The sequence below is a fragment of the Lepisosteus platostomus genome, chromosome 9, assembly GCF_059453375.1.
Source record: "Lepisosteus platostomus isolate fLepPlt1 chromosome 9, fLepPlt1.hap1, whole genome shotgun sequence".
In the NCBI taxonomy this organism is placed as follows: domain Eukaryota; kingdom Metazoa; phylum Chordata; class Actinopteri; order Semionotiformes; family Lepisosteidae; genus Lepisosteus; species Lepisosteus platostomus.
The window spans coordinates 37,331,634-37,357,106 of record NC_142619.1 but is presented as its reverse complement, the minus strand read 5'-3'; the positions used below and the strand labels follow the sequence as shown (position 1 = coordinate 37,357,106).

Genomic DNA, 25,473 nt, shown 5'->3' with positions numbered 1-25,473 from the left:
TGTAGAATTAACGGGTAAGTAAATTGTATTTTCACCAAAAGCAAATTTTATAAAACAAGATTGTAACCATTGTTTTTAAAAACTTGCACAAGAGAAAATCATACACGATGGTTCTTGTAAAATAGCTGTGTTCATGCTACATTTTCATGGGAATTGGTTTGGAAAGCACGAAAGCAGTAACCTTTATGGATTCTATGTCATAGTACATAATTCCATTAAAAGGCTGTGGTAGAAAAGAAGAAATTGAATAGAAGGATTCTTAATGTTTCCCCTGCATCAGCTGCTAATAAAGGCAAAAAATCCATTTAGAATGCAGTGTAAAAGAGCAATGTACAGGGATATGTTGTGTAATGTTTTCATACAGCAACGTGTCACTAAGTATTAACTGCTCCATGGAACATAGAACAGTAACTTCTTTCTTATGTTAGGTTTCTGTTCTAACATAATGTAAAAGGTGGCTTTGAATATCAAACTTTATCTTGGAGAATTTAAGCCTGCAGATATACTGATTTCTTGCTACTCGTATGAAAGATTAATAAATAAAACACCATGTTGTATTTTTTCTTTCAGTGCATGAAAGGAATCAGGTTTTTAATATTTATTTTTGTTTCCAGACCATGTATGCTACATATTCTAAATGATGTCGATTTATTTGTAATATGTTAACATAATACAGATTAATATACAGATGTGTGCTCATCCACATACAGTACCTGTACATGTATATGGGTAATTGAATTTAGTGCCTATTTTAATAGTGAAGTGGAAAGAGCTGACTAGTGTAACACTGATAAATAGAAAGATTATTAATCAAGATCAGTAATGTGGCATCACAGCACTTCTTGGGAGTTTTTTACTTGTTGTTAGCAGGGGAAGATAAACCATTCCCACAAGCTGCCTTAGATAAAAATGTGTTACATACCCAAAAAAGCCTCCACAGCCGTTGTCTCTTCTCTTCTCTTTTCAGCATGGAATAAAACTTTACTTGTTCATGTGTTAGATATTCAGTTATGCCAGTGGAATTCACCTACATACCACACTGTGCATACATACAGTGGAAACAAATAATTGTTTAATCATTAGTTATATTTTCCTTTTTATATGCTAATCATGCTCAACTGTCTTGAAAGTCGGTCTTATTAATTACTGCTGTAGTGCTGAAAGTCATTCCAGTTTTTTACTGTTACAGAAGATGTCTGTGCAAATTGGATGTTTCATTTTAAGTCTCTATGCAAAAAAAAATCGTGATTAATTTTGTAAGAAAAAGGCTTTGGTTTTTTATATATTCTTGCGTTGGATTTGCTTTTTCCAAAACACTTCAGCGAGAGGCGGGCCATTTGCCCATCTAGCTAATTTATCCAAGGACCTCATCCAGTGTTTCTTGAGAGGTGTCAGCTACTACCTCATGGCAGGGTAGTTTAACATGGGTATCTGGCAGTTTGCACAGTAGCCACATTCCTTTTATTTACACATCTCTTTTAATCTGGAAGGATTGTTAGGCACTTTATTTATAGGAGAGGCTGTATTTAATTTACTGAAGTGTGCTTAGCACCCAGGTAATGTACAGTATGGCCACCATTCTGTGTCTGCAACTCTGGACTGTGCAGGTTTGAACTGTGAAGCAAGGGGTGACCCATGTTCCTTAATCAAGCTCCGAACAAGGTTTTGCAAGTTGATAATGTGTTTTATCCAATAGTTATTGGTTTTTTTTTATTTTTATGCCTAGATCTTTTCAAAATATAATTTGAAATGTCAAATGTGAGTGTTTTGTGCTAATGTTTTGGGAGTTTGTTTGCTAATCTCCAAGCAGTCCTGTTGAACTTTAAATTATCAGAGCTGTTGCCAGCTGGAAGTATTAAAAAATTACTTTCTTGTAAGGATCTCTGTTTCTGATAATTAATAATGAGGAAAAATGGGACCATACACGAATAAACCTACATGGAAACCTCAACCTCTTCACAGACGTTCCAGACACTCATGTCTGTATGGGTTTCAGCACGGATACAACACCTTCAAGTTAAACGTGCGTTGTGATAAAGAACATTTTTAATCGTTTTACACAATGTTGCACATAAGTGATCTCCTTGAAAATCTAAAAAAGGTTGAATCCTCTTAATTCAGCCATAAATGTGTAAAACAGTGAAACTGTTTATTTTAAAAGTAATATATTAAGTAGTAAACCGATGAAAGGGGCTGGTTTCTGTTGTATGTACAGTAGTTTATTAGAACAAGAAGATCCTTATAAAAAGGTATTGACATTTAATATTACAACCAGGAACTTAACCTACACCTTTTCACAAATAGCTACTGTACTTCACCTTAATGATTTAGCACATTTGGCTAGAACACGTGGGAATTTCCTCATCTGTGTAAAGCCCATGTGTCTGTCCCTCAAAGCAAAGTATGCTGCTTCTTTTGTACGCACATACAAATATCCAAAACGTTACAGTCTGGCTCATGAAATGTCTCCTGTCATCTCGGAGACTTTCTCCATGTCTCTGCGACATACTGTATGCTTTCTTCCATGAGAAGAATAGGCGTACAGAATGTGAATTGAAGCCTCAAATATAAAAATGTAACATTAACATAACAGACAGCATCCCTGTGTTGTCTAGTTACAAGCTTCTACTCCTAATTTCTAATGACATGGCAGGGTTCTGAGCTGTGGGTAAATGTTTTCTGCAGAGACAGCCCTGCACACCCTCTCTTATTTACACAGTCATCTTACAGTATGTTACACATCTTATCTTGCTCAGGTTGAAATTATTGTATAAAGTGTTTTATCACTTAACAAAATCAGTTTAAGTTCCTGAAAATAACTTATTTTGTGACCCATCTCTGTCTCTGTGGACATTTCTGTCTTGGTTGTCAACACAATTGAATTGATGTTTGCCAAGGCTCGAAGATATACAGTAGAACTGTAAAACACCTGGATTATATTTCTGGCAGTATGACTAAATTCACTTCCAGTTTCTGAACAATGCAGTTAAAAAACCTAATGATTTTTTTTCTGTATATTTAGATAGAGATACTGTTAGCCTGGCACCCTACCTGCACTGACGTCATCAAATATTGATGGGATTTCACGTCAGAGGACATTTACACCGCTGGCACGGATTATAAACATTTTAAATTTGTGTTATTGTGAGCCATTTTGACCAATAAACCCAAAGTTTACATTTTATGGAATGTAAATTGTGAGGTCAAATTTAAAGATATTGGGGCTTTCCTTGCTCAGTTCAATATTCAAGTACTTGACCAAGAAAATGTGCAAGTGAATATGGTTGAATCTTCCCACCTAGCTGGAGGTCTGGCAGCTGGTTAAACTGAATGTGCTTTGGGCATGTATAATCGGGTGGCAACAGTACTAATATGGCTTTGAAAAATAAGTTACCTCTCATACAGTATGCCTTAGAAGATTATTATTGTTGTTGAAACTGTCATGCTACAGACAGAAGAGGTCAGGTGGCCATATCGTGTCACAGATGCTTGCACACAGGCCTCAGCCCTGATGATGAAATTGAATTTGTCACTTCTTAGCTAAAAGTCTTTTGCTAAGTTGGATGGAAAGTCTACCATCTGCAAGAGAACATTTCCTTTATAGGGCCTTGAAGAGATGGAAGAGAACGGAAGCAACCAGGTACTACAGTTCAAGACTGTGTTGTTTTTAATGGTCTTTATTTGCCAGTTTTAAAGTGAACTTGAGAATTACACTAATGCTTTCAATTGCTTTCACTGTACTTGCCCTCTGACCTTAAGGCAATCCATGTTGTTTTCTATTTGTGTTTACTATAGACTTGAACATAAGTCTGACCATAAGTGGATGAAGTATAAATGAGTCTCTTCAAAGGTTATGTCTGACACCAACTTTTTTTTTTGAAGAAATTGAATGCCTGCATAAATGTCAGATGTGAATTGTATTTCAAATAGTGGAATGAGCAGTAATTGAAAACCTTCAGCTGCTGGGTTGTGCAAAGTACAGCAGTATTTCTAGTATCATTTGTGGATGATTGCTGGTTTAAAAACGTCAGTTAAATAACTTTCATGAAGTACTCCAGTTTTGTAAAAAATTTATAAGCTTTCATAAATTTTGGAATATGCAGCAAGAGTCCAAAACACACTCCTCTAGATGAATTATTCATACTTGCTTGGCAGCATGGTCAATGAGCTCTCCCCACCCATCAACAGCTATGAATCTGCATATTAATGCTTCCATGAATTATGGATGTTTTGTGATACAGCACCACTGTACATTGGCTGTCAATGCAGAAATGAGTGTGATTGTTACAATGATCACGTTAAAGTAAGATATGTGTTTTAAGTCCATATGTCCTTCAAAGTAAAGTTCTTACATTTCAATTATATACAGTTTTTGACAAGTACTGTGACTTTTCATTTCTGAACAGTGTTAATTACTAATTTAGTGCAATGTTGTTTGTTAAGCTGCATTTATTGCCAGTGATATCTTTCGAAGTTAATTGAGCACTGAACACCTTGCATTCAAGGGAGTAGTAGACGGTATTACTACTTTAACAGTAAGATTTCAAAGTGAGGTCTGAGGTAAATTTACTGATTTCAGATAAGGGTGCCACTATTTGTCTTTAAACCTAGTGTCTGGGTATTGGCACCAGGATAAATTCACATGGAATCCTTAATAAAAGTTACATATATATATATCTCTCGAATGTGTAGCATAGCAGCAGTTTTTATTCCATGGAGCAAAGGGCTTGAAACAGCAGTGCAAACTGGAAAATCTGGCAGGATAATGTTTACTTTGCCCAAGGGGTCCTTTGTTCAGAGAACAGAAGTACTGTATGAGCTCCTGTTTGTGCTGCTATAGTTCTCCTCCTTATGAAGAACAGTGTGACCTGTCATGTATATTACGAAGGCTGTCTAGAATACAAGGTGCTATGAATTTTGCTTTCGGCCCATGTATAAATACCGTTTTTTTCCCCAAAAAATATTACTTAACCGTATTTTTTTTATCTCCCCCCATACCAAAAAAGCATATGTACTGTTGTCAAATTAAGTAAAGAAAGAGAGAATCTCATATGTGGACACATTCAGTTGGAAATATGTGGTGCACCTTTATGTCAAGTTAGGCAATATCCAGATATTCAGAAATAATTTGCTTTTTAAGTGCCAAAGTCGTGGCAGTGTCGTTTGCAGACAGACAACAGTGGTGATGTGGAAGTCTCAAAAGGATTTGAAGTCAAAATGAACTTTGTTGAATAATCACTTATACAGCGGCTGTAAATAGGGTGATTTTGAACCTATTATTTTATGCAAAGGAACAAGTAATAGGTTTATTCCATGCTGAAAAAAAGAAGAAAGAGAACACAACGTTTCGGCCGTGGAGCCTTCTTCAGGTGACACCTCTCCTTTTTTTCAGCATGGAATAAACCTATTACTTGTTCCTTTGCAGCCTACGCATGCTGACGCAGCTACCCACCTGAACTACTATTATTTTATGTGCTACATAATTCATTATTTTTGTTTTTTTAAAATCTTGAAGTCAATTTTGGAAAATTAGCACTGTGACTTATAGTATACAGTAGGAAAATGCAATCACAGTAGCTTCACGGGGGGTTGCGGCAAACCGTCTGGTCTTGTCTATCAGGTCTGTAAAAGAAATTGCAACAGCTAAGAGCAGGCAAATCCAGTCCAAATTATGTTGCTTGGGGTCAAGTTTGTGGTCTTGGAAACAGAAGAAGTATTTTATTACTAATGCTGCTACTGATCAGATAAATGTATAGATGAATGGTCAGGCTCATGTATTTGTAGCTGATTGTTTCTTAGAATATGTCATGTAATAGAATTAATTGGCAAGGTTAAGTAGGTGAGTGTGGGTTGTTGTTAAAATTAATTGCGGTTTTGTGTTTTTCTTACCCTTTTAGAATTAAAAAATGTTTTATCTAGTGCACACTGTTATTGTGTTGTTTTATACATATTCTGACCACTCAGAAACACTGTATACTCTTAAAGTGATGGAAGAGAACAGAAAAAGATATAATTAATGTTAATGACAGCTGATTAAATTCCACTTGTAAATGTCAGTAACGAAGACCAAAATATTGCATGTTTTAAATTTTATTATTAAGTTTTACTCCATACAAAAACCTGCTTAAAGTTAAACGTGTACATAGAAAAGAAGAGTGTTTTAGTACCAGAGAGGGCTTCTTGGAAAATACCTTCTTAAATGAGGAAAGTCTTAAATGAGAAATAAAAAGGCACTCTGTTGGTCTTCTCCCCAGCAGCAGTGCTATTCGATCCAGCTGGCTTAAACTGGCCTTTTCTAATCAAATAAGATTTCTCTCATCCCCCTTGCAATAAGCTTGGTCCAGATTGCTCATCAAAGACTTGGATTTAGTCTGAGCCATCTCTGATCTATGTAGTAGCCCTTTCATGGTTAAATGCACAGAAAATAACCTATGAACCCATTTGTGTGCATGGTGAAATATAAGCCTTTTCCAATTTAAAAATTAATCATTTCTTTTTTTCTTTATTTAAATGCAGTTCTCCTAAAATGAAATTTGCAAGACAGAAGATAAAAGAAAAAAGTTTGTTTTTTTAATTCTTAAAGCTAAGAAAGTGTGCTCATGAAGACCAAGATTTGATATAAAATAGTATAAATTTATAAATTAGGAAAAAGCTCTGGAAATTGTAAATGTGTTCTAACCATTATATTGACCTTTATTATCCTCAAGGTAGATGCATTACAAAGCTCTTTTCTTTTGATTGATTTTCAGCTCTGGCCACTTTTCGAGGGACAGTGCAGCACAGCTTATCACTGGAGATTGGGGACACAGTGCAGATACTGGAGAAATGTGAAGGTAATTTCTTTGTTTTAACATCTTAAATTTGTGCACCCTTTTGTTTAACATTTTATAATAGATTATTGTACTATTCTGGGATTATTGTTATTTCCATTATTTAACCTATTCTGGAAGTTAAGGATGCAAGATTTAACAGCACCATTGTGTAGTTTTACTGTTCCCAAGAAATAAATACATTCCCATACATGTGTTACATTAAAATGGCAGTAGCAGGTATCCTGTGACCTACAAATAGATGGATGGATGTTAGGTGGAGATAAGAGCTGACTTTTTGTGTTCTAATGCCTTTTATGAGATGGGTTTCAGCACTCCTAGCATGGATGCCTCAGTGGCTGATGTCCAGACTTTAAGGGAGTGACCTGATTCAGATTTGTTCAGAGTGTTTACCAGCTAACCAATGAAAACCAAGACTAAACACTGGGATATTACGAGTAAGACAGCAGAAAATGAAAAGTCAGTTTGGAAAGCACCAGTGTGTGTTTTGACTGTGTTGACGTGTAGTTATAATGTAATAAGAATTACTGTGATGCATACAGTATGAAATAGTTTTACAAGACACTGTATGTAACATAACTGCCTAGGCAATACTAAGCAGTGGCACGGAGATTTGAAAGGGGTGCCCAAAATCAAATATTCAGGAGAGGAGGTAGACAGGACATTGGTTTGCTGTGAAATGACGGTGTTCTATGGAAGTATTAACTTGTACAAACAATTTAGAAATTACGAATGATTTTTTTCTAAATGTTGTGAAAAAGAAACCAAAAATCATGCAACAGTTGAACGTACTTTTGTGGCTTCTCAAGAATGTATTAATAAAAAGATTAATAGAAAATCATTTGGAGTCATAGTTCTAGACCTTTCCCAGCGACTTGGTCGCTGCTCCTCAGACCTTCTGTGAATAGTCTGTAATACAAATTTTTGAAATTCTAATTTTAAGTGCAAAAGTAGTTTTAAAGCCTTTGAAAGGAAATTATGGTTTTAAATAACTTCTAAATGTTAAAGCATTCCTTCATAACTGATTTGCATAGCACTTTTCTTTCCCAAGTGCTTAACATATAGGAGGAGGATGTTTTTGATCTGCAGACAAAGTGCACATCCAACCTGGTTGAGCTTCAGCAGTCAATAAGCACCAGCAGCTGCCCCCTCCACACACACACACACACACACACACACACACACACACACACAGAGCAAGTCAGGTAGAGAAGTGAAACTGCTTCCCTGAATGATGGAGGAACTTTGTCTAGGACAGATGATACAAGTCCTGACTAGAGCACTATTAGGACATGGGGTAACACCTCTTCTCCTGTGAACAGTGCCAAGACATCTTTATGACCGAGCAGTCATGACCTTGTTATATCTCGTACAATCGATGAAACCTCCTACACCACAGTGACCAAGAAGCACAATATAACAAACAGGAATGTTTAAGTTCTGGGCCAGCGGGACGAGTGCCACCTACAGCAACAACCACTCATAAACCCAAGGTTGCAAGCAGCTGGCCTGTTGTCCTTGGTGGAATCTCCACTCCAGTACTGAGTACATCTGGCCATGCTAAGCTTCTCAGATCTGACTAGATCAAGCTACATGGGTGACAACTTCATAATTGAAGAATAGTCACATGTTTTTGCGTTCAATTTTTTAATTTGACTAAAGTTATGTGGCAGTCATTGTATCATCTTTATCATATAAACAACATTACTACAGTATGAAGGTTTATTAGTGTAAACTATTAATGTTTTACAGTTCTACTATAATGTTGTAAGTTTGGTAAATATTCAATGAAATTATGTGCTGGAAAAAAAGGTTTTACATTCTTATAGTATATTCTTTGAATTATTAAATAAATAAAGAACCAAAAGAAAATAATTAAGCAAAAACTGACCCTGTGTACTATGTACAGACTCTTAATTGTAATCAAAATCAGTAAGTATGGCTGACAGCAGATGGACACTTATGCACATGGTAGAGTCCTTCAAGATTTGTTCATAATGTGACAGAGTGCAGTGGATATGATGGGAGTACGGTCTGCACTTGAACTTAAGTAATGTGCTGTAGGCTGCAGCTGTTGCAGCCTAAAACACATTTTTTTCTATGTATTTTCCTTCTTTTGCATGTTACATTTTTACATGTAAATTAAGGCTCTCAATTAATGAAGTCACTTCTCTGTTTTAACAGCAAAATACCTGTGTCAAATATCCTCAGTTTCCTCAATCCGGTAGTGTGGTCTGCCCATAGACTGTAGCAAAAATAAAAATGAAAACTAAAATCTAGATGGAGCAGAACTTGAAAAACAAGAATGCAAGTGAACAGCAAGTACATTTAGAAAAAGGAGACATGCTTTTCTTTTATGGCAAACTATGAGTAAATAGCCTGTCAAATGAATAATGTTGCCTGATATTGCATGTTAATAAAGACACCAAACACTTAACACATGCAGAATTGTGCTGGTGTCCGGCTGCTGTTACTGTATCGCATTGCTTGCTGTCCCATAGTGCTCTTCAGTAACTGTTGTGTGACATTGTGATGGCTGTGCGGTTTCTTCACATCCAGAGCTACTGTGGAAAGTAGCAGTGCAAATCAGCTCATGATGTATTTATTTAGATAACTGTTTATTTTTATACTACATTTATGGTCTTAATATTGTCAAGGTCCTGGAACACCATTGAAAGCACTGCTTTCACTGAGTGTTGTTTTCACTTCTTCACTTTACGTAAGATCAGGGAAAAAAAGCACCTGAGAGGCCTCAGGGGGTGATGAGAAACTCAAGGCTTGGCCAGTTGTGCACTACTGCTTAGTTCATTCTGGCAAGTCATCTAGTGTAGTGACCCAGGGCCAATCCCATGATCCTCGAGCCTGCATCTTTTACCAGTGGAGCCCCTTGGAGTGGGGCGGACAGCACAGGGAACACCTCTCATAACAGGACCACCACTGCAATCTTACTGTTGTAACTTTACTCTACATCCTCCACAAACTACTTCTTTGTTCAATTTGCAATGATTGTGTTTTCAGTATTGTTTGCATGGGTGGAAATGCGGTCCTGCATTTTCAAAATCTGTAGATTCTATTTTTAAGAGAGGATTTGGCATCACTGTTGAACTATACACAAAAAGTACTACTAGATTCCAGGTTTAATGAGATTTTAATTAGTATAAAATTATTTTTAACGTTTTATTTTGACAGTAGGAGCTTGTACAGTCACAATTTTAACATTGTTTATTACCAGTTGAACCTTAATGCCCTTTTCCTTTTTTAAGGAACTCAAATGACATTAATTGTCCCACAGTGTAATATTATATTTCCAAGTTTTCCCAAAAGGATCATTTTGGCATTCAGACCTGCATATAAGTACTATCATGATGAGTACCTCCTAGTCTGCAAGGCTGTGCAGCTATATACAGTAGTTGTATCTGGTACTTTGCCAAAAAAAATGCTAGTCTGTATGATTTATGTTTCAAATGCATGGAGAGAACAACAGTATTTCATATTAGACTATTTCAAAAACAGACCCCGTTATTTTACTTTTTTCTTAGCAATTTTACTTAAAGCTCAGGTGGTTTATGACCAAATTCTGTCATATCTACTGAATTTTAAGCAAAAGATTGCTGTCTACTTATGAAATTCTGCAGAAATCTAGTTCATGCCTTAAGCTAGTGATCGGCTAAAACTTGAATAGATGGCTGACAGGTTTTAATTTGACCTGAAAGGCTTAGCCCTAGGAGATATTGAACCATCTGTTGCATTGTTGTGTGAACATTCAGGTAGCAGATACAATATCTTTCAGTCCCTTTGTGAATGGAAAGCTTCTAAAATAATACCAAGCCTTAGAGGAAAGGAAATAGCCTCTAGGCATTCTAACAGATTTTGAGAGAGGTTTTAGCTGTACTCCTTAGACGGGCCTTTTCTCCACTGGCGGCTTTTCCCCACTATTAAGGTCATTTTTATTGTGTCTGGTTGTTCAGTCAGGCCCACTGTGATTATTATTTGCATTGCTTTCAATTAACCTTCAAATATCTACCTATTTACAAAATGGCCTCATCTTAAATGCCAAGAGCGTAATGTTGTACTATGTCCAGCTGTTTCATGCCCAGTATTCATCTGTTGGTGTTGTTTCTGCTACCAGTGTGGTAGCTAACCGTTGCTGCTCAGGAAATAATAGAACCAACAGTGGCCCCCTTGAGGGGGAGCAGGTTGGATTCGGTCATCACAAGAAAGTTGAATTTTTGGGTGGCAAGGCAATGAAGATAAACTATACAAAAGTTGCAAGTAGAATGGGCCTGTGAACTGCCTAGCAGCTCGGGTGAAAAAAGGAAAACTGAATTAAATCGTACAGTTCAAGCTAAAGGCCATAGTTCTGTTTATGGATTGGTCTTTGATTTGATGTATTCAATGGGACAATGTTATAATTAATATTTTGAGTTCTTTTTATTGTGGAATTTGTTGTTGAGTTTCTACAGATGTTCTAGACTGAAACCCAAAGTAAAATTCAATTTATGCAGGGAGAGACTCTTGGAAATAGTAAAATTATTTGCAAAATTCAATTCTTCTGAACTATATACACACTGTAAACAAACAATACTGTCATATTAATGTATTTTGAAGAAATAGCTTGTTTAATGTGCCAATTGCAGTGTGTAGGTGAATGCTCCTTCAAACGATGAATGAAGTGGTGGAAGTTTCCAAAACATTGGTCACAGCTTGATTTCAAAAGCCACCTCATTTTAATTCAGTAGTGAATCTGCCTTTTTTCTAGGTGGGGTGATTTTAAAGATACTGTACCATATTTACAACTTTGTGGAATAAAAAGTGCCTTCCATTTTTCCCTCATTTGTAAGGGTTGAAAAAGTGTCAGTTTTTTTTTTCTCTTTTATGTCAAAGTAAAAATGTCTGAACCAGAACAAAAGCAAAATGAAAAAAATCTGCATACATTTAATAATAAGAGCGGGTAATAAATCTTTTGGACTTAATGTCTTGCACAGTGTACTCAGTTGCTTCCAAATTTTCAGATTTGTGGTATTTCTTTCGATATCAGTGACGGAGTACAGTACATTAAACTTTTGTTCTTTAGGTAGCTGGTCTCTTATCATTCCATTTAATTAGCTAAAATTGCCTACTTTTATCCTCTACTGTGATATTATTAAACTAAACCTTGAAAAACACACATCAGCACAGACATTTATGGTACTTAAATAAAAGGTTTAGTGTCATTTATTTCTAATTAGTGCAGCAAAGCTTGGCCGTTGCAGTGAAACAGCTTCCCTAATGAACAGATGTGGTTTAATATACGATGCACGGAGCTTTCAAAGCCTTGAAATGCTGAAACCACACTCTGCTTCTTGTGGAATACTGATTTACAGAGTCTGGTAACAAATGTTTTGACAGCCATTGTCTTTAGTGATATAACAATTGTTTCAGGACTGCTGTCTGGTTGTATATACCCTGCTTCTGTTAAGACCTAATACTAATGGATGTGAGGTGGCTTTCAATAAATAGTTTTTGTATTTGTGTTTCAATATTTGTGTGTATAATTTGTGCAGGTGAAAAAATAACACTTCAAGCCTGTAAAGATCATTTTATTTCTAGTGATTCATGTTTTAAGGAGTTAATTTTAAATTAATGAGGTCTTTTCTGTGCCTTCATTGACATCTATAGGCACAACAGTACATAATTAGGACTATCTTATGTTTATGTTCATAATCCTGATATGCACATATTGTTTTTTTAGGCTGGTACAGAGGATTTGCTTTAAAGAATCCAAATGCCAAGGTAAGGTGATTTAAATGATTCGTGTCAGCATTGAATTTTTGTGTGAAAGTATGGAATGTAATAAATGTTTAATCTATAGTACGTTATACAGAAAAGTGGGAATTAGGAGGAATGACCTGTTATTTTCAACTCATTATAATTATGTCTGGCTGTTACAGAAAAACTATTTTTTTCATCTGTTTATAATTTTTTTTCCCTTACCTGGGATTTGTTGGTATCCGTGTTACTATCGAGCTGTCATGAATGTATTTCGTTCAAAACCTACAGTATGTACAGTCCCGTATGTAACAGAATATGTTTTGAAAGCTGCATGTGCTCCTTTAAATTATTCTTTTTTCCCCCAAAAAGAGTAGTGTGATGATATTCTAGTGGTGTTAGTCAAAGTTACTTTATACAGGACAATGGTATTGCAAATATAATGCATTATATTAATATAGTAGGCAACATTGTTCACAAATTAAATTATTGTAGTAACAATAATGTATAAACGCAATAATTTTCTGGTATAATCAAGATCATTTTTTTCTCCAAGGCCCTAATAATAAGCTTCCGCAGTTTTCTCTTTATAATTAAACACAAGTGCAAACTGTTAAATGTCATTGTTTTAAATATGGACAAAACACTCAACAAAAATGAAATATATTTTTGTTGACTTCTGTCAATGTTTTCTTTCTCAGGGAATTTTTCCATCAAGCTATATTCACCTGAAAAATGCAAGTATTAAGAACAAGGGGTGAGTAATACCAGCTGGGGCTTGATTTACTGTATCTGCAGAATTCTTCCTTCAGTGTCTTAACATATGCCTTCAGTCTGTGAAGACTTGATTTGACTGACATTCACTGAAGTAGGTTCTAGACCAAATTTGACAGAGTTTAATATGTAGTAAATGGTACATTTTAGATTTTTTCAAATCTTAGACTCTTAAACTTGATGTCCCCTTTTCAGATGTAATTTTTGAATAATTACTTTGAGACATTCTCAGCCGTATCATTTTACAGGCAATCTGGGTGTGTCTTTTCATTTGACAACATGATCAAAATGGCAAATTTAGAATGATCTATTTGACTGTCATATGAAAAAACAAGCACATAATAAATGTTAGAATTTGCCTAAGGTAAAAGGAAATATTAAAAGAAGGTTATTTTTAACTACCAAAAAGGTAAATTGATGAATACATAATTTTAATGAAAACGTAAAAATAAAACATGAGTTTTATTTCTGTGTAATAGTATTTTATCTGTTCAGATTTTTTAAATCTGTTATGATTTTTCAGTTTTAAAAAATGTTTAAACTGCAGCATATTGTACAGTTTAATTTGTGGCTGGTGAAATTTAAAGGTTTGTTGCAGTTTTAACTTTTTTTTTCTTTAATGACCGCAGTTAATCCATTGTAAATGCAGAAATTAAGGTAGAAGGTTTAAGGTATGATTCTGTTTGTTTCTACTGTAGACAATTTGAAACAGTCATTCCAACTGAAGACTCTGTTATCACAGAGATGACATCAACTTTGAGAGACTGGGGCACCATGTGGAAGCAACTCTATGTGGTAAACACTAATTTGTACTTAACCAAGAACCTATTAACATATTACATAATAACTTTATTAGCTTTTTTGAAGAATTACATATTCAATATTTTCTGTATGCCTATTATGTTTTATGTATTTCTGTATGATTTATTTAAAAAAATGATCTGATCCACATTGCGTTTCATTTAATATAGCTCTGTACCCTGTACTCTCAGCTGGAATGACTGACAAGAAATGCCTCTGTTCACATACACAGAGATAAAATGGAGATCCGTTAGATCACATTACTGTTGGTTTTCAAACCTGTATAAGCATTTGTACATGGTACTGCATGACATTTCTGTTGAGGGAGGCTGTCATGGTGGCAAAGAAAGCAAGTTTATGGAGCGGTATATGCCTAGTGCTTTATTAGTTACATGGCTACATAGACCCTTGAAATTCCCTTTTTGCTGATTTAATTTTCCTGACTCTGACAAATTTTCATGACTGCCTTTTTCTCTTAAAAGGTGCATAGGGTGTAATTCATCAAGCACTACAAACCAAGCACACAATCTCTGAAGTTTAAGATTTTTTTTCCCAAGAAGCTCCTTGCCATGTTCAGCAGCCACTCTTGGCCAAAAGTCTGATTTTTTTAATATTTAATCATGTGCTTTCTTATTAAAAGCACTTCTTCCATAGAATAGTTGATATGCTGTCCATAAAGTCCCTTACGAGGCCTGTTCTTAAAATATTGAGGAAATTGTACTTTTCCAATTGATCACATTGATTACAATTTATCAGTCAAAGTAACTATAAAATCGAAAATATCCTTTCATGTCTGTTATAGAATCTTTTAATGGGTCTCTTTGTATAATTGCCATTTTTCATAGTTTAGTGAAGCTGCTGTGTTTTAAGAAGCTGGGAGATTGTTTGAATGTTTGATATTTAATTTAATATAAATTTTATTTAAAATTTGTTCATCACCACCAAGTGACATTCGTTTTTTCAGAGCTTCGCCTAAGATTTATCGCATGAAAGTGAATTTCTGTCTTCATTTGCAGAGGAATGAAGGGGATTTGTTCCACCGGTTGTGGCATGTAATGAATGAGATTTTAGATCTGCGCAGGCAGGTCCTCGTTGGACACCTCACTCACGATCGAATGAAAGACGTTAAGCAGCACATCACTGCACGGCTTGACTGGGGAAATGAGTGAGTAAGAAGCCTGCTGTACTCGCTGTTGAAATAACACTTCCAAAAATATCCTTCCATCCACCGGCAGCTTTAACTCGGCATCATATTAATCTTCATATTGGTGCATCCTTGCATTGCCGCTCATATTTCACTGAAGCTGAGCCTATGCAGCTTTCTTTTCATGTCAGAAACACTCTCTGCAGAGACCAGGTTACTAAATCTTTGATTTTCTATTCAGGCACTAGTGAGATTTTTTTTTTTAAATATAAAAGGATAATGGGCTTTCGTTATTTTATTTTTAAATGATATGAAATGCTAAATGTTGCAGTCTCTGATGTATTTCTTTGTACTACTTCAGAATTGTTGCCAGGTTGCCAAGCATTGAGTTTAATATGCATATACCTCAAACAGGTGAATAAACATGTTCCTGTCATTGAGCAAAATGAGAGATGGTTTGTATTTAGTAGGTTCCTGCAGGCTGCTTAATTTATTGCTAATTTAATTAATGATTGTCTAATAACAATTTGAGATTGAGATCTTGTTTTTTCTGCAGCTAATATAAGAATAGGCATTTACTTGTCTCATGGAATAAACATCAGATATCTTCAGGATTATATGCACAGCACAGGTGTGAAAAATTGGGTTTTGACCTGCTTGTTGTAGGATTATCTGACATGGGCACAATGCTCAGAGACAGACCTTGCATGATGTAGAGGTTAATGTTTGTTAGACAGTATGGTTTCTAGGTTGGTGCATTACTACAGGTATTGTATAGAAAGATAAACAAGGCATTTTTAGCAATTTGTAAATATGCTTGATTTTTTATTTTGTGAGGTTTTTCACCTTCAGTGTTCTGTGAGGGGGGAATGCTGATGAAGGCGATTTTTATTTGGTACTGTATATTAATGAGCAGGAGCCACTTCACTCCTGAAGACTGGCCTTAAAAAATCAGTTTTAGGTACAGTCTAAGTATATTCAGTACTGAATGGTGTTGGTTATGATCCTGCAACAGACTTACACTTTGTAAACAGTATGTGAAGACTACATTATAGCATTATGGCATGCACATTTTGGGAATATGCTTGATTTTCGATTTTGTGAGGTTTTTCTGATAGAGCTTATTTTCTTACAGACAGCTGGGTTTGGATCTTGTCCCAAGGAAGGAGTTTAGCATGGTGGATCCTGACGAAATCAGTGTTACAGAGCTCTATAAACTGGTATGTAGAGTTGGCATTGCCTCTTCTTGTCAGCTTGTAAAATGATTTCTGAATTGCTTATTTCCATGGTAACTGCTGCACTTGCCTAATTTAGAACAAATTCTGAAATTTCTGACTTGTTTGTATAATTGAAACCCTTTTCTTCTTTACACTAAATAGAGGGCTTGAATTTTGGTCGTTCAAGAAATAAAAACCAAAAAAAAACAAAGCTGCATCACAGGAAAACCGATGACAGTTAATTTGGTTTTGGGGAAAAAAAGATGTAAGACCCTGAGTTAATATTGCCATCATTCATTGCTCTTTTCTTTAGATAAAAAGATAAAAAGTTAAATATTGATAAGAAAGAGCCTCCTGAGTGATCTGATAGGTGAAGGTGCTTGCCCGAGTCCTGCTATCCTGGATTCAGTGCCGAGTTGGGTTTGTGGGTTCAGTCATGAGTGATGTTGCTACAGTAGCTGAGCTCTGCGATCCTGGGTTCAATCCTGAATCACATTGCTAGCTGAACTCTGCGATCCTGGGTTCAATCATGAGTCACGTCAATAGATAACTGTGACTGGGTCTCCCCAAGCAGTGGTGCAGCACAGAAGGCTGAATGCTGCTGAGGGTGGGGTGGAATTAATCTGCCGGGGATATGCCAGTTCTTGTCAGCGGCACAGATCCCCACCAGCCTCCCGGGTGCTTGAAGCTTTGCAGTGCTGCTGATGAGGGATGCCCCTCCTTCACTCCCCATCGACCCCAGGCAGCACCACCCAGTACCGGGGGATGTGTTGAAAGATGACTGGCTGAGAGGTGGTTGGGTTGGAGAAACCAGCCTTTACTTCCTCTTTCTCTGCCATGTGAAGGCAAGGGGATAATGAAAAACACAATACTGGCTATTCCAAATTAATTATTTTTTTTACATTTATGTAAAAAGTAAAATGTTATGTTACTCAATACATTCATTTCTCTTGTACACCGAAAAAGGTTACGACTAGTTTCAATGGTATGGTGATGGGTTTGTAATATATCAAACAAACAAGCTTTCTTGATGTCTGTTATTCTTTCTCAAAACTCTGTGGATTCATTCTTGTGATAAAAAAGTTATCTCTATTGTGGTTAAGTCTCTTATAAAGGCCCTTTTGTGAGCTACATTCTGAAATTCAGCTTGGCAATTTCTTTCTGACATATTAGTATTATTAACATGGTACAATGTATCAGGGGGTTCTCAGTGCTGACGAACAGCAGAAAGGATCCTGTTATGCTCCAATTATAGAGTATATTTCATTTTTTAAAAAAATTCAGTTTAATATGAAGTTGGTCCCAGAGATGTTTTTCTTTTTTGTACACATCCTTTTGCATCATTTATCTAAGGAAATGCTTGTTGGTGAGTTTGTGATTTTGTTTTCCTACTGTTATATTTACGTCCATGCCTAGTTCCAATTTCTTTTAGTTATAAGTATCCTCTTTTAAACACTATGCTTTCACCTGTTCGTCAGAAAGAAATTTAAATGAAAAAAAAAACATAAATTCTAGCACATATGGATGTGGTTGGTTTCCACAGAGTTAGGAGGAGGGTTCTACATTTTTACATTGAAACTTAGTGTGGGAGTATTTTTCAGTAAACATTTGGAGGGTTAAAATAATCACCAGGAACATGTAAATAATGTATCAAAAGAATAACTGCTTAATATGAAGAGACTAAAGCTACTGAAATCTGAAAATGAGTACTGTAGCAAAAATAATGAGTGGTATTATTTTTATATATAATTTGCTACTGATGGCAACAACATAAAATAACTACATAATCGTATATTAAAACAGTGTAAAGAAAAACTAGTAAAGACATTTCACAAGGAACACGTAAATATCACGTAGAGTTCAGTGAAAGAAAGCTATTTTGTTATAATTTCCTTTTGATTCACTGTCAGCGATTAATTGACATTGCTGTGTGAAAATGTGGCCTAGCGAGGAAACACGTCTTTCAGCATTCATTGAATTGTTAACAACTGATACATTTTAATTTAGCTGGTATTTTTTCAGCTTAATTGTAAAATTCTAAATGCAACCCTATTGTGTTTCATGTTATTTGTATTTGTCCACTTCTAAACCAAGGGGATGCACATTCAACATGTGGACCCAAACTTGTTTTGGGTTGGCTGTCGTGACTTCTTGAGAGTGTGAACTGGTTGAATTAAATACTTTCTTTTTTTACCCGTCCCTCATTCTGTTCATTGTGCTGTCTGTTCCATGCATCTGCCAGTGCTGGGAATGTGTTTAATAACCTCATTTGTTTCATCTTCTTCTCAAACAAGTGTGTTAGATTAACCAGACTCTTGCCATGTGTCAAAATCATTTCAAGTGGGGGTTTTATGGTAAGGGTACGCTTTTCTTTGCTTTTCTGTTTGTTGCATTTCATAGATGTTCCTGAAAATATTTTTGCGTGTTTTGACAGTATTTAACATTTGTTTTTAAAGCTGCAACAAGCTCTACTAAATTTGACATCAGCCAAACCAATTTGAAGAATGTCATTGTACGCCTTGATAATGTAACTGGATTTATCCGAGACCAGTCATATTTTAAAAATTCAATTTCAAATGCTTTTAACATTTCAGAATGCCATGTGGAACTGAGGAGTAAATCTTGGAGTCCAGATAAATTTCCCTGCTAGAATCATTTTCTGTTCATTGGACTTTATTGTCCTGTAACCTTTTTTACACCTGTAGATTTATTAGTACGTGCATATACAGTATACCAGCAGACATTTCGATCAGTTCTTCAGTTTTGTTTTTGTCCAAATCTGCAGTCTGCAGTAGTGCTCCTTTCTCAGTTGACCTGTAGGAATCGACAAACAATTATCTTGGGGTGGTTGAGATTTCTTGGGGAATAGTAGTGCACATCAATACCTCTGTCAGTTGGCAACTTGCAGAATGTCGGCACACCAAGCTTTGTTTTCCTTTGAAGTTTTTTTTTTACAGATGACTCCCTCTCACTAGCCTTTCATTGTGTGTTTTTGTCATTTTAAATGTCAGCCTACTGTTTTGTTTTTGAGTGCGATTCAGTGATAAAGTTTGGGTTTTTAAAAAGCTACATTTTTTGGTAGATACTGTTACACCCAATTAAATGCTTTTTGTAGTAGTATTTTATGTGTCCATTTTTATTTTTTTTAATTAATTGTGACAGTTTATTGATTAGCACAAATTTAATATATATTTGGTTTCTAATTCCATTCCTGGGGTAATAACCTAATGATTACTTAAATTAGAGGTGTACAGCCTCCTTTGCAGCCTATTCTTAATTGAGTACCACTTCTGATTGACAATAACTGTCCTAAGCCACTAAAACATTCAAATGTATTGAAACATTAAAGCATGCTGATTGTTAAATGTATTTTTTAATGAAAATAGAATTTAATGCTAAAATATGTTACAATTATAAATGAATTGTCTATAAAATGTAATTGAATTATTAATTAATTAAAATATAAATGAAATGCTATAGCATTGTCTATATCTTAAGAATGAAGAAAAAACGATCATACCTTTATTTCAATATTGTAATTGACCCTGCTTGGCGTCCATTAGGAAGCTTGAGATGTGAGCTTGTATCTTGAGAGGGGAGACCCTAATGGCGTTATTAAGGTGCTCGTTGGTGAGACAGGTTTGCTATTTCGATCTGATAGACTTAATACATCTACTGATGCTTCTAGGCGCATCATCAGTGATGTTCCTGGGTTCGTTAGGTGTTTTGTGTTTTCAACATCATACACCCTTCCCCACATAAACCAGCTGCGACTGATCAGACCTCAGCTTATGTTTTGGTGGCACTAAACTAATCCACATGGATCCACATGCGCATAGAGAGCTCTAAACAGTGATCGAGCTGCAAAACCTCTGCATCTAACCTTGATTGAGATGCACCTTACCTTCCAGCCCCTCCTAGCACAGTCACTGGCTAGCCCCTCACACTTGGTGAGTTTCCTTTTGCAGGCCTACTCCAATCGATAATGTTCATATTAGAAAAGCAAACCATTAGCAGTTTTGCTCAGAAATGACACTAATGACCACTTCCATGAAGCGGTTTGAAGTAAACATCACGCACAACTCCAGATGCTGGAAACCAAAAAATTTGTAATTGAATTCTTGGCCGAGCCTCATCAAGGAGCCACTGAACTTCGTAATGTTTAATAGCCAGCAGTGACTTCATTTTCTCCCAACATTTAGAACACTGAAGTGAAATAGTACTTTTTCCTCTTCTGCAGTTGCTGCACCCAAAGGTTAAGTTTAGATTTGGAAGCTTTCACTGCACTAATCACATCTGTAATTGTCTTCTGTTTCCTTTACAATTCACAACTCTGACTGTTCAATTTTTTGTCACAACTGTCAGAAATGCAAAGTAAAAGAGCCACACGTCAGCTACTTGTGTGGTAGTGTCATTTCTGAACTCCATAAAGGCTTTGATTTCTGAGACAGGTAACAGAAAGCAGTGTCAATAAAAAAATCACTATGTTGGATAATGGAGATGATAGCGATGTAACACTACTGTATAACAGAAATTGAAGTATTAATTTTAACATCTAACGAGATTAAACCCCATTACTTTATCTCAAATTTCTATTTGGTGAATGATACTGTGGTAGTTCGAGAAATGAGGGAACTGTGACCTGCTTTGCAATTTGCAAGGAAACGGGCATATTGCCAAGTCAGTGCTGGCACACTACCAGTTGGTATTGATAATTGGCCAATCAGCACATTTTTTGGGACAAAAAATTTAGGTTGTAACCTAGAAAGCCGTAACCAGAATAATCAATACATTTAATAATGTCAATAATTAATGGTGAAGTCTTCAGACTAATGCCATTTGACAAAGGATATCCAGCAGGACAGTGTCATCAACTGATTCATCACAGTGAGTGGGAAAACCACTTGTACTTGCCTTAAATCACTCTAGGTATTTCATCAGATCAGCAGGTAATGCAGATGTCCTTCCACGGTGGTTGCCTCGAACTGTGCTTTGGAAATAGAAGATATAATTTCAGACTTGGTTTTGAAACCTTTAAATATTGAGTTGGACATAAATGTTAGCGCTTGTGCGTTTCATAATTAAACAATCTGTAAAAGCTGCAGTTTTTGGTTAACATATGAGCAGCCTGAAGAGCTGTTTCTCTGATTTAGTATTTACTAATTTATTATAAGACTATCTCTCTCTTTCTAATACTACTCTCAGTTAATTTTATTTGGAATTTGCATTAAAACACAGGCTGCTTCCTGAAGGAAACTCTTTTCTTTAAATCCTTGTGCTGTGTTGAGAACTCTGACTTTGCTCTTTTTCCCGGCTGCACCTTTCACACCATAAATTAACCCAAATGCACTTGTCTGTAATAAACATTAACTAAAAACATTGTTCACCCACAAAATGAAACAAACATCACAAAGGGGTAAATATTTTTGCTTGTTTTTGACCTGTCTAACAATAACAGGTTTTTACCTTAAAATATTAGTTGGCATTCAGGCTGCTGTACTCTCAACATGTTTGACAAACTGTGCGTTTGGATTTTTCCATGTTACTGTAAATCCCAAGATCCCAGGTTAGAGCACATATAGTGTTTGTGTTTTAATTATGTAGTAAAGTATGGGTTGGCATTTATTTATATATATATACTTTTTGATACAGCCACCATTTCCTTTAGATTACCTGCACAGCCCTTTTTGCTGTCCAAATTGATGTTAATTCCAGCAGCATGTTCTAGTTGTTACACCCAACTCTGGATTTAAAAAAGGTGTTCTTAAATCTTGATTTGTCATGTACTGTATGGCACATGTTTGCATAATAGAGGAAACCATTAATATTTATTGCCATTGTCATAATCATAATCGATTAATATGTTTAAAAATTAGAAGTAGACTTCTCATTACAAAGAAATCTCTGCAACTTTTAAAATGTAAATATTGTAGCAATGTAAAATTAATTCACACTTTTAAATCCATTTTAAAGATTTGCTTCTTTAATAGTTTGATACCTCTTTAAATTCGTATTTGTATAGAATAAGAATCCCAATGGACAGTGTATTAGAAAATCGATTCTTCAACAATATGGCCAGAAATCTAAAAGTGCTTTTATTAATGGTAATAAATAACCTTTTCAATATACCACAAAATGCATTAAATCATCACATTTTTTTAAAATTATACAGTCAAAAGAGGCAGGTATACCAAACAAATGCTGTAAACTGAAATCAAAGGAGTATAAAAATTAGTTTTTAATATAGGATCTGAAAGTACTGTCTGACTTGCAGAAACTGAAATGTGATGGTATTTGGACCAACAGAACAGAAAGCATGAAATTCTCCTGGTGCCCTGAGCCTCATTTTGGGAGATGGCAGAAGGCAAGAGTCCAGAGAGCACAATAGCGATTGTGTAGGGATAAACGGTGCATTGTAGCCAAGGCCCTTAAATGTAAGCAACGGTATTTTGAATTTTACACTGAACTCATTCAATCACTGCTGGATCATTAAAGTAAAGAACTTAAAACAGGTGATATATACTCCTGCATTTTAGTTTTTGTAAAGATCCAAGTAGCTGAGTTCTAAAAATGTTGCAGCTGAAGAACATATTTGCCAGCAAGCTCTGCATTACAATAATCAAGACTGGGAGAGATGTGTGTGGATGTGTGAAGTGTTATGGAGATAAAAAGCAACCTTTACAACACAGTAAACAATCTTTATGTTTAAAAAGAACTGGTCCAAGAACAGAACCACGTGGGCCAGAAGTGCTAAACTGTTTAGAAGAGGAGTAACAACTGATACTAACCAATTGTTCTTTCGGAGATGACTGGATAGACAACAATACCCCCCCCCCCCATTCAGTTAGCAAAATCGTTTGATCAGCAGTATCAAAGGTAGCACTAAGGTCCAGCAGGATAAAAAATCCTATCCATCAGTCACTGGCAAATCATTAGTATCATGCATTGATCTGAACTGAACTGAAAAGGTTTATACAATTTAATTGCACATAAGTGAGCTTGTTACTGAACTGCCTGTTCCAGACATTTTGCCAAAAACATGACTTTAGACATTTGGTTGATAATTACTGATAAGGCAGGAGTCAAAATTCTACATTTTTATACAGCAGAATATAAACTGCAAGTTTAAGAGCCAAGCGAGGAGTTCCAGACTTTAATGATTCATTGATAAAGTGTGTGAAATTGGGATATTTGAACATAACAGGGAAGTAGATGCATTATCCAAGAAAGTGGTGAATTTCATTTTAGTCATGATTTCAGATAGCTGCTGAGAAGTGACTACAAGAAACCCTGCAAAGTGAGATGCTCTGAACTTGAGTGCATGCAAATTATTCTTGAAAGTGGAATAACAAGATACTTGCGAGTAACAAAAAAACTCATAAAACAAACATCTAACAACATAATTCTTCATATTTCCATTTTCAGGTTCTCCATACACAAAGAATAGTCATGTCTGCTAGATGTACAGTACATAAAATCATTACAGGAGCATTAAGGTTACAAACAAGAGGAGGTCATTCAGTCTAGTCGGTACATCTCATCCAGCTGTTTACTAAAATAATCCAGAGTATCACCTGTTATTATATGGGCTTTTTATTTTTATCATATGGCCTTGTTATTTGTTCAATACTTTCGCAACCTTTTGGGTAAAGATGTGCTTCCTGTTTTGAATGCACTCATGTTAGTTTCCACTTCTGGTTTGTGTTTCACTATTCCTTCTGAAAAACTCCACAGGGATGACTTTGTTAATGCCTTTGATTTACATGGGATTTTTGATGAGTATTTGCAGACAGCTTCAGCTTTTGTTTTATAGTAAAACCTGCAAAATACAACCTATGTACAGTATTTACAGTACAGGAAGAATATATTGCATCGGTGACTGGAAAACTAAATCTAGCTGGCTGGTAATCTGCAAACTCCCTTCAGATCTCCTTACTGCAGGCTCAAAAAGTAATATCCCTGTACAAAAAGAAAAAACTAAAAGGAAAAAAAACCCATTTCATTTTAGCTTTTTAATGCAAAAGTGCACCAAACAAGAATAAAATATATAAAGTATAACATGTCATTCAAGTACAAATTCTGAAAGTAGAATATTGCAGCTTCCAAATTAGAATATACATATATTTGTAAGGATATACAGTAAGTCAACTGGAAGTCATTACCATTTCCTAATGGCTTAGTTCTGTTTTGTCATTATTTGTTAAAACTGCAGCGGTTTCCTAAGACAGACATTGACAAATGCTGAGAACACATTAAATATTAAATCTCAGCATTTACCGCATAAGATTAATACCAATATTTTTACAATTTATGCTGAAAAAAAAGTACCTACAGTACCACTCCTAACAAAGTTACAAGAGTGAAGAATATAAAGAAATATTTCCAAGAGTTAGAGTATAAATTAAACGATGCTATATCTGTCCTGTGGTGCTCTACAGAGTCAAGAAAATGTTTTAAGGTGTGCAGTGCTCAGACAAAGGCACAAAGGATTTTTCATGAAGCCTTTTCTTTTGTGCTATATTTACTCTTCTGTTCTGAAAAAAAGTAATGTAGTAGAATCAAAATTAAATGTTTAAAATATGTATAGGGAGATTCTTTAGCCTCTTAAAGGATTTCTGTGATACCTTACAGCTTCAACATTTTGCTTTCATTTTCAGAAAAGAGGGTCTAAACATAAATATAGATCTAAATATTATATGAATATCCCCTGTAGCGTATATGAATAATTCATCATAGATATTTTGTTGAAGTGAAAATGATCGCTATAGACACTGTGCCTTCAGAGGGTCAGGGGGTTAAATGTGGTTTGTTTTCAATTACAGCACTGTTCTCCAAAAGGCTTTATGCCAACAGCTGAGTGGCCTGTAGGCACTAGAATGTATACCACTGTGGGCCAATTGCAGAATACATGAACAATTTTTTAATCCTTTTGTACCTCAAATAACAGACTGTAAAATGC

The 25,473-nt window shown here is 35.5% G+C and overlaps 1 protein-coding gene across 2 annotated transcripts in view; it reads left to right on the top strand.

Moving 5' to 3' along the window:
• The window catches only part of dock4b (dedicator of cytokinesis 4b), a 159,065-nt gene that overhangs the window by 47,115 nt on the left and 86,477 nt on the right, over positions 1-25,473 (top strand). For both annotated transcript variants that reach the window (XM_088644866.1, XM_088644865.1), the window contains exons 2-7: positions 6,750-6,833; positions 12,562-12,602; positions 13,280-13,335; positions 14,051-14,147; positions 15,170-15,318; positions 16,433-16,517. In XM_088644866.1, coding sequence (XP_088500992.1) covers positions 6,750-6,833; positions 12,562-12,602; positions 13,280-13,335; positions 14,051-14,147; positions 15,170-15,318; positions 16,433-16,517 — 512 coding nt within the window. The remainder of the gene's footprint in view (positions 1-6,749; positions 6,834-12,561; positions 12,603-13,279; positions 13,336-14,050; positions 14,148-15,169; positions 15,319-16,432; positions 16,518-25,473) is intronic.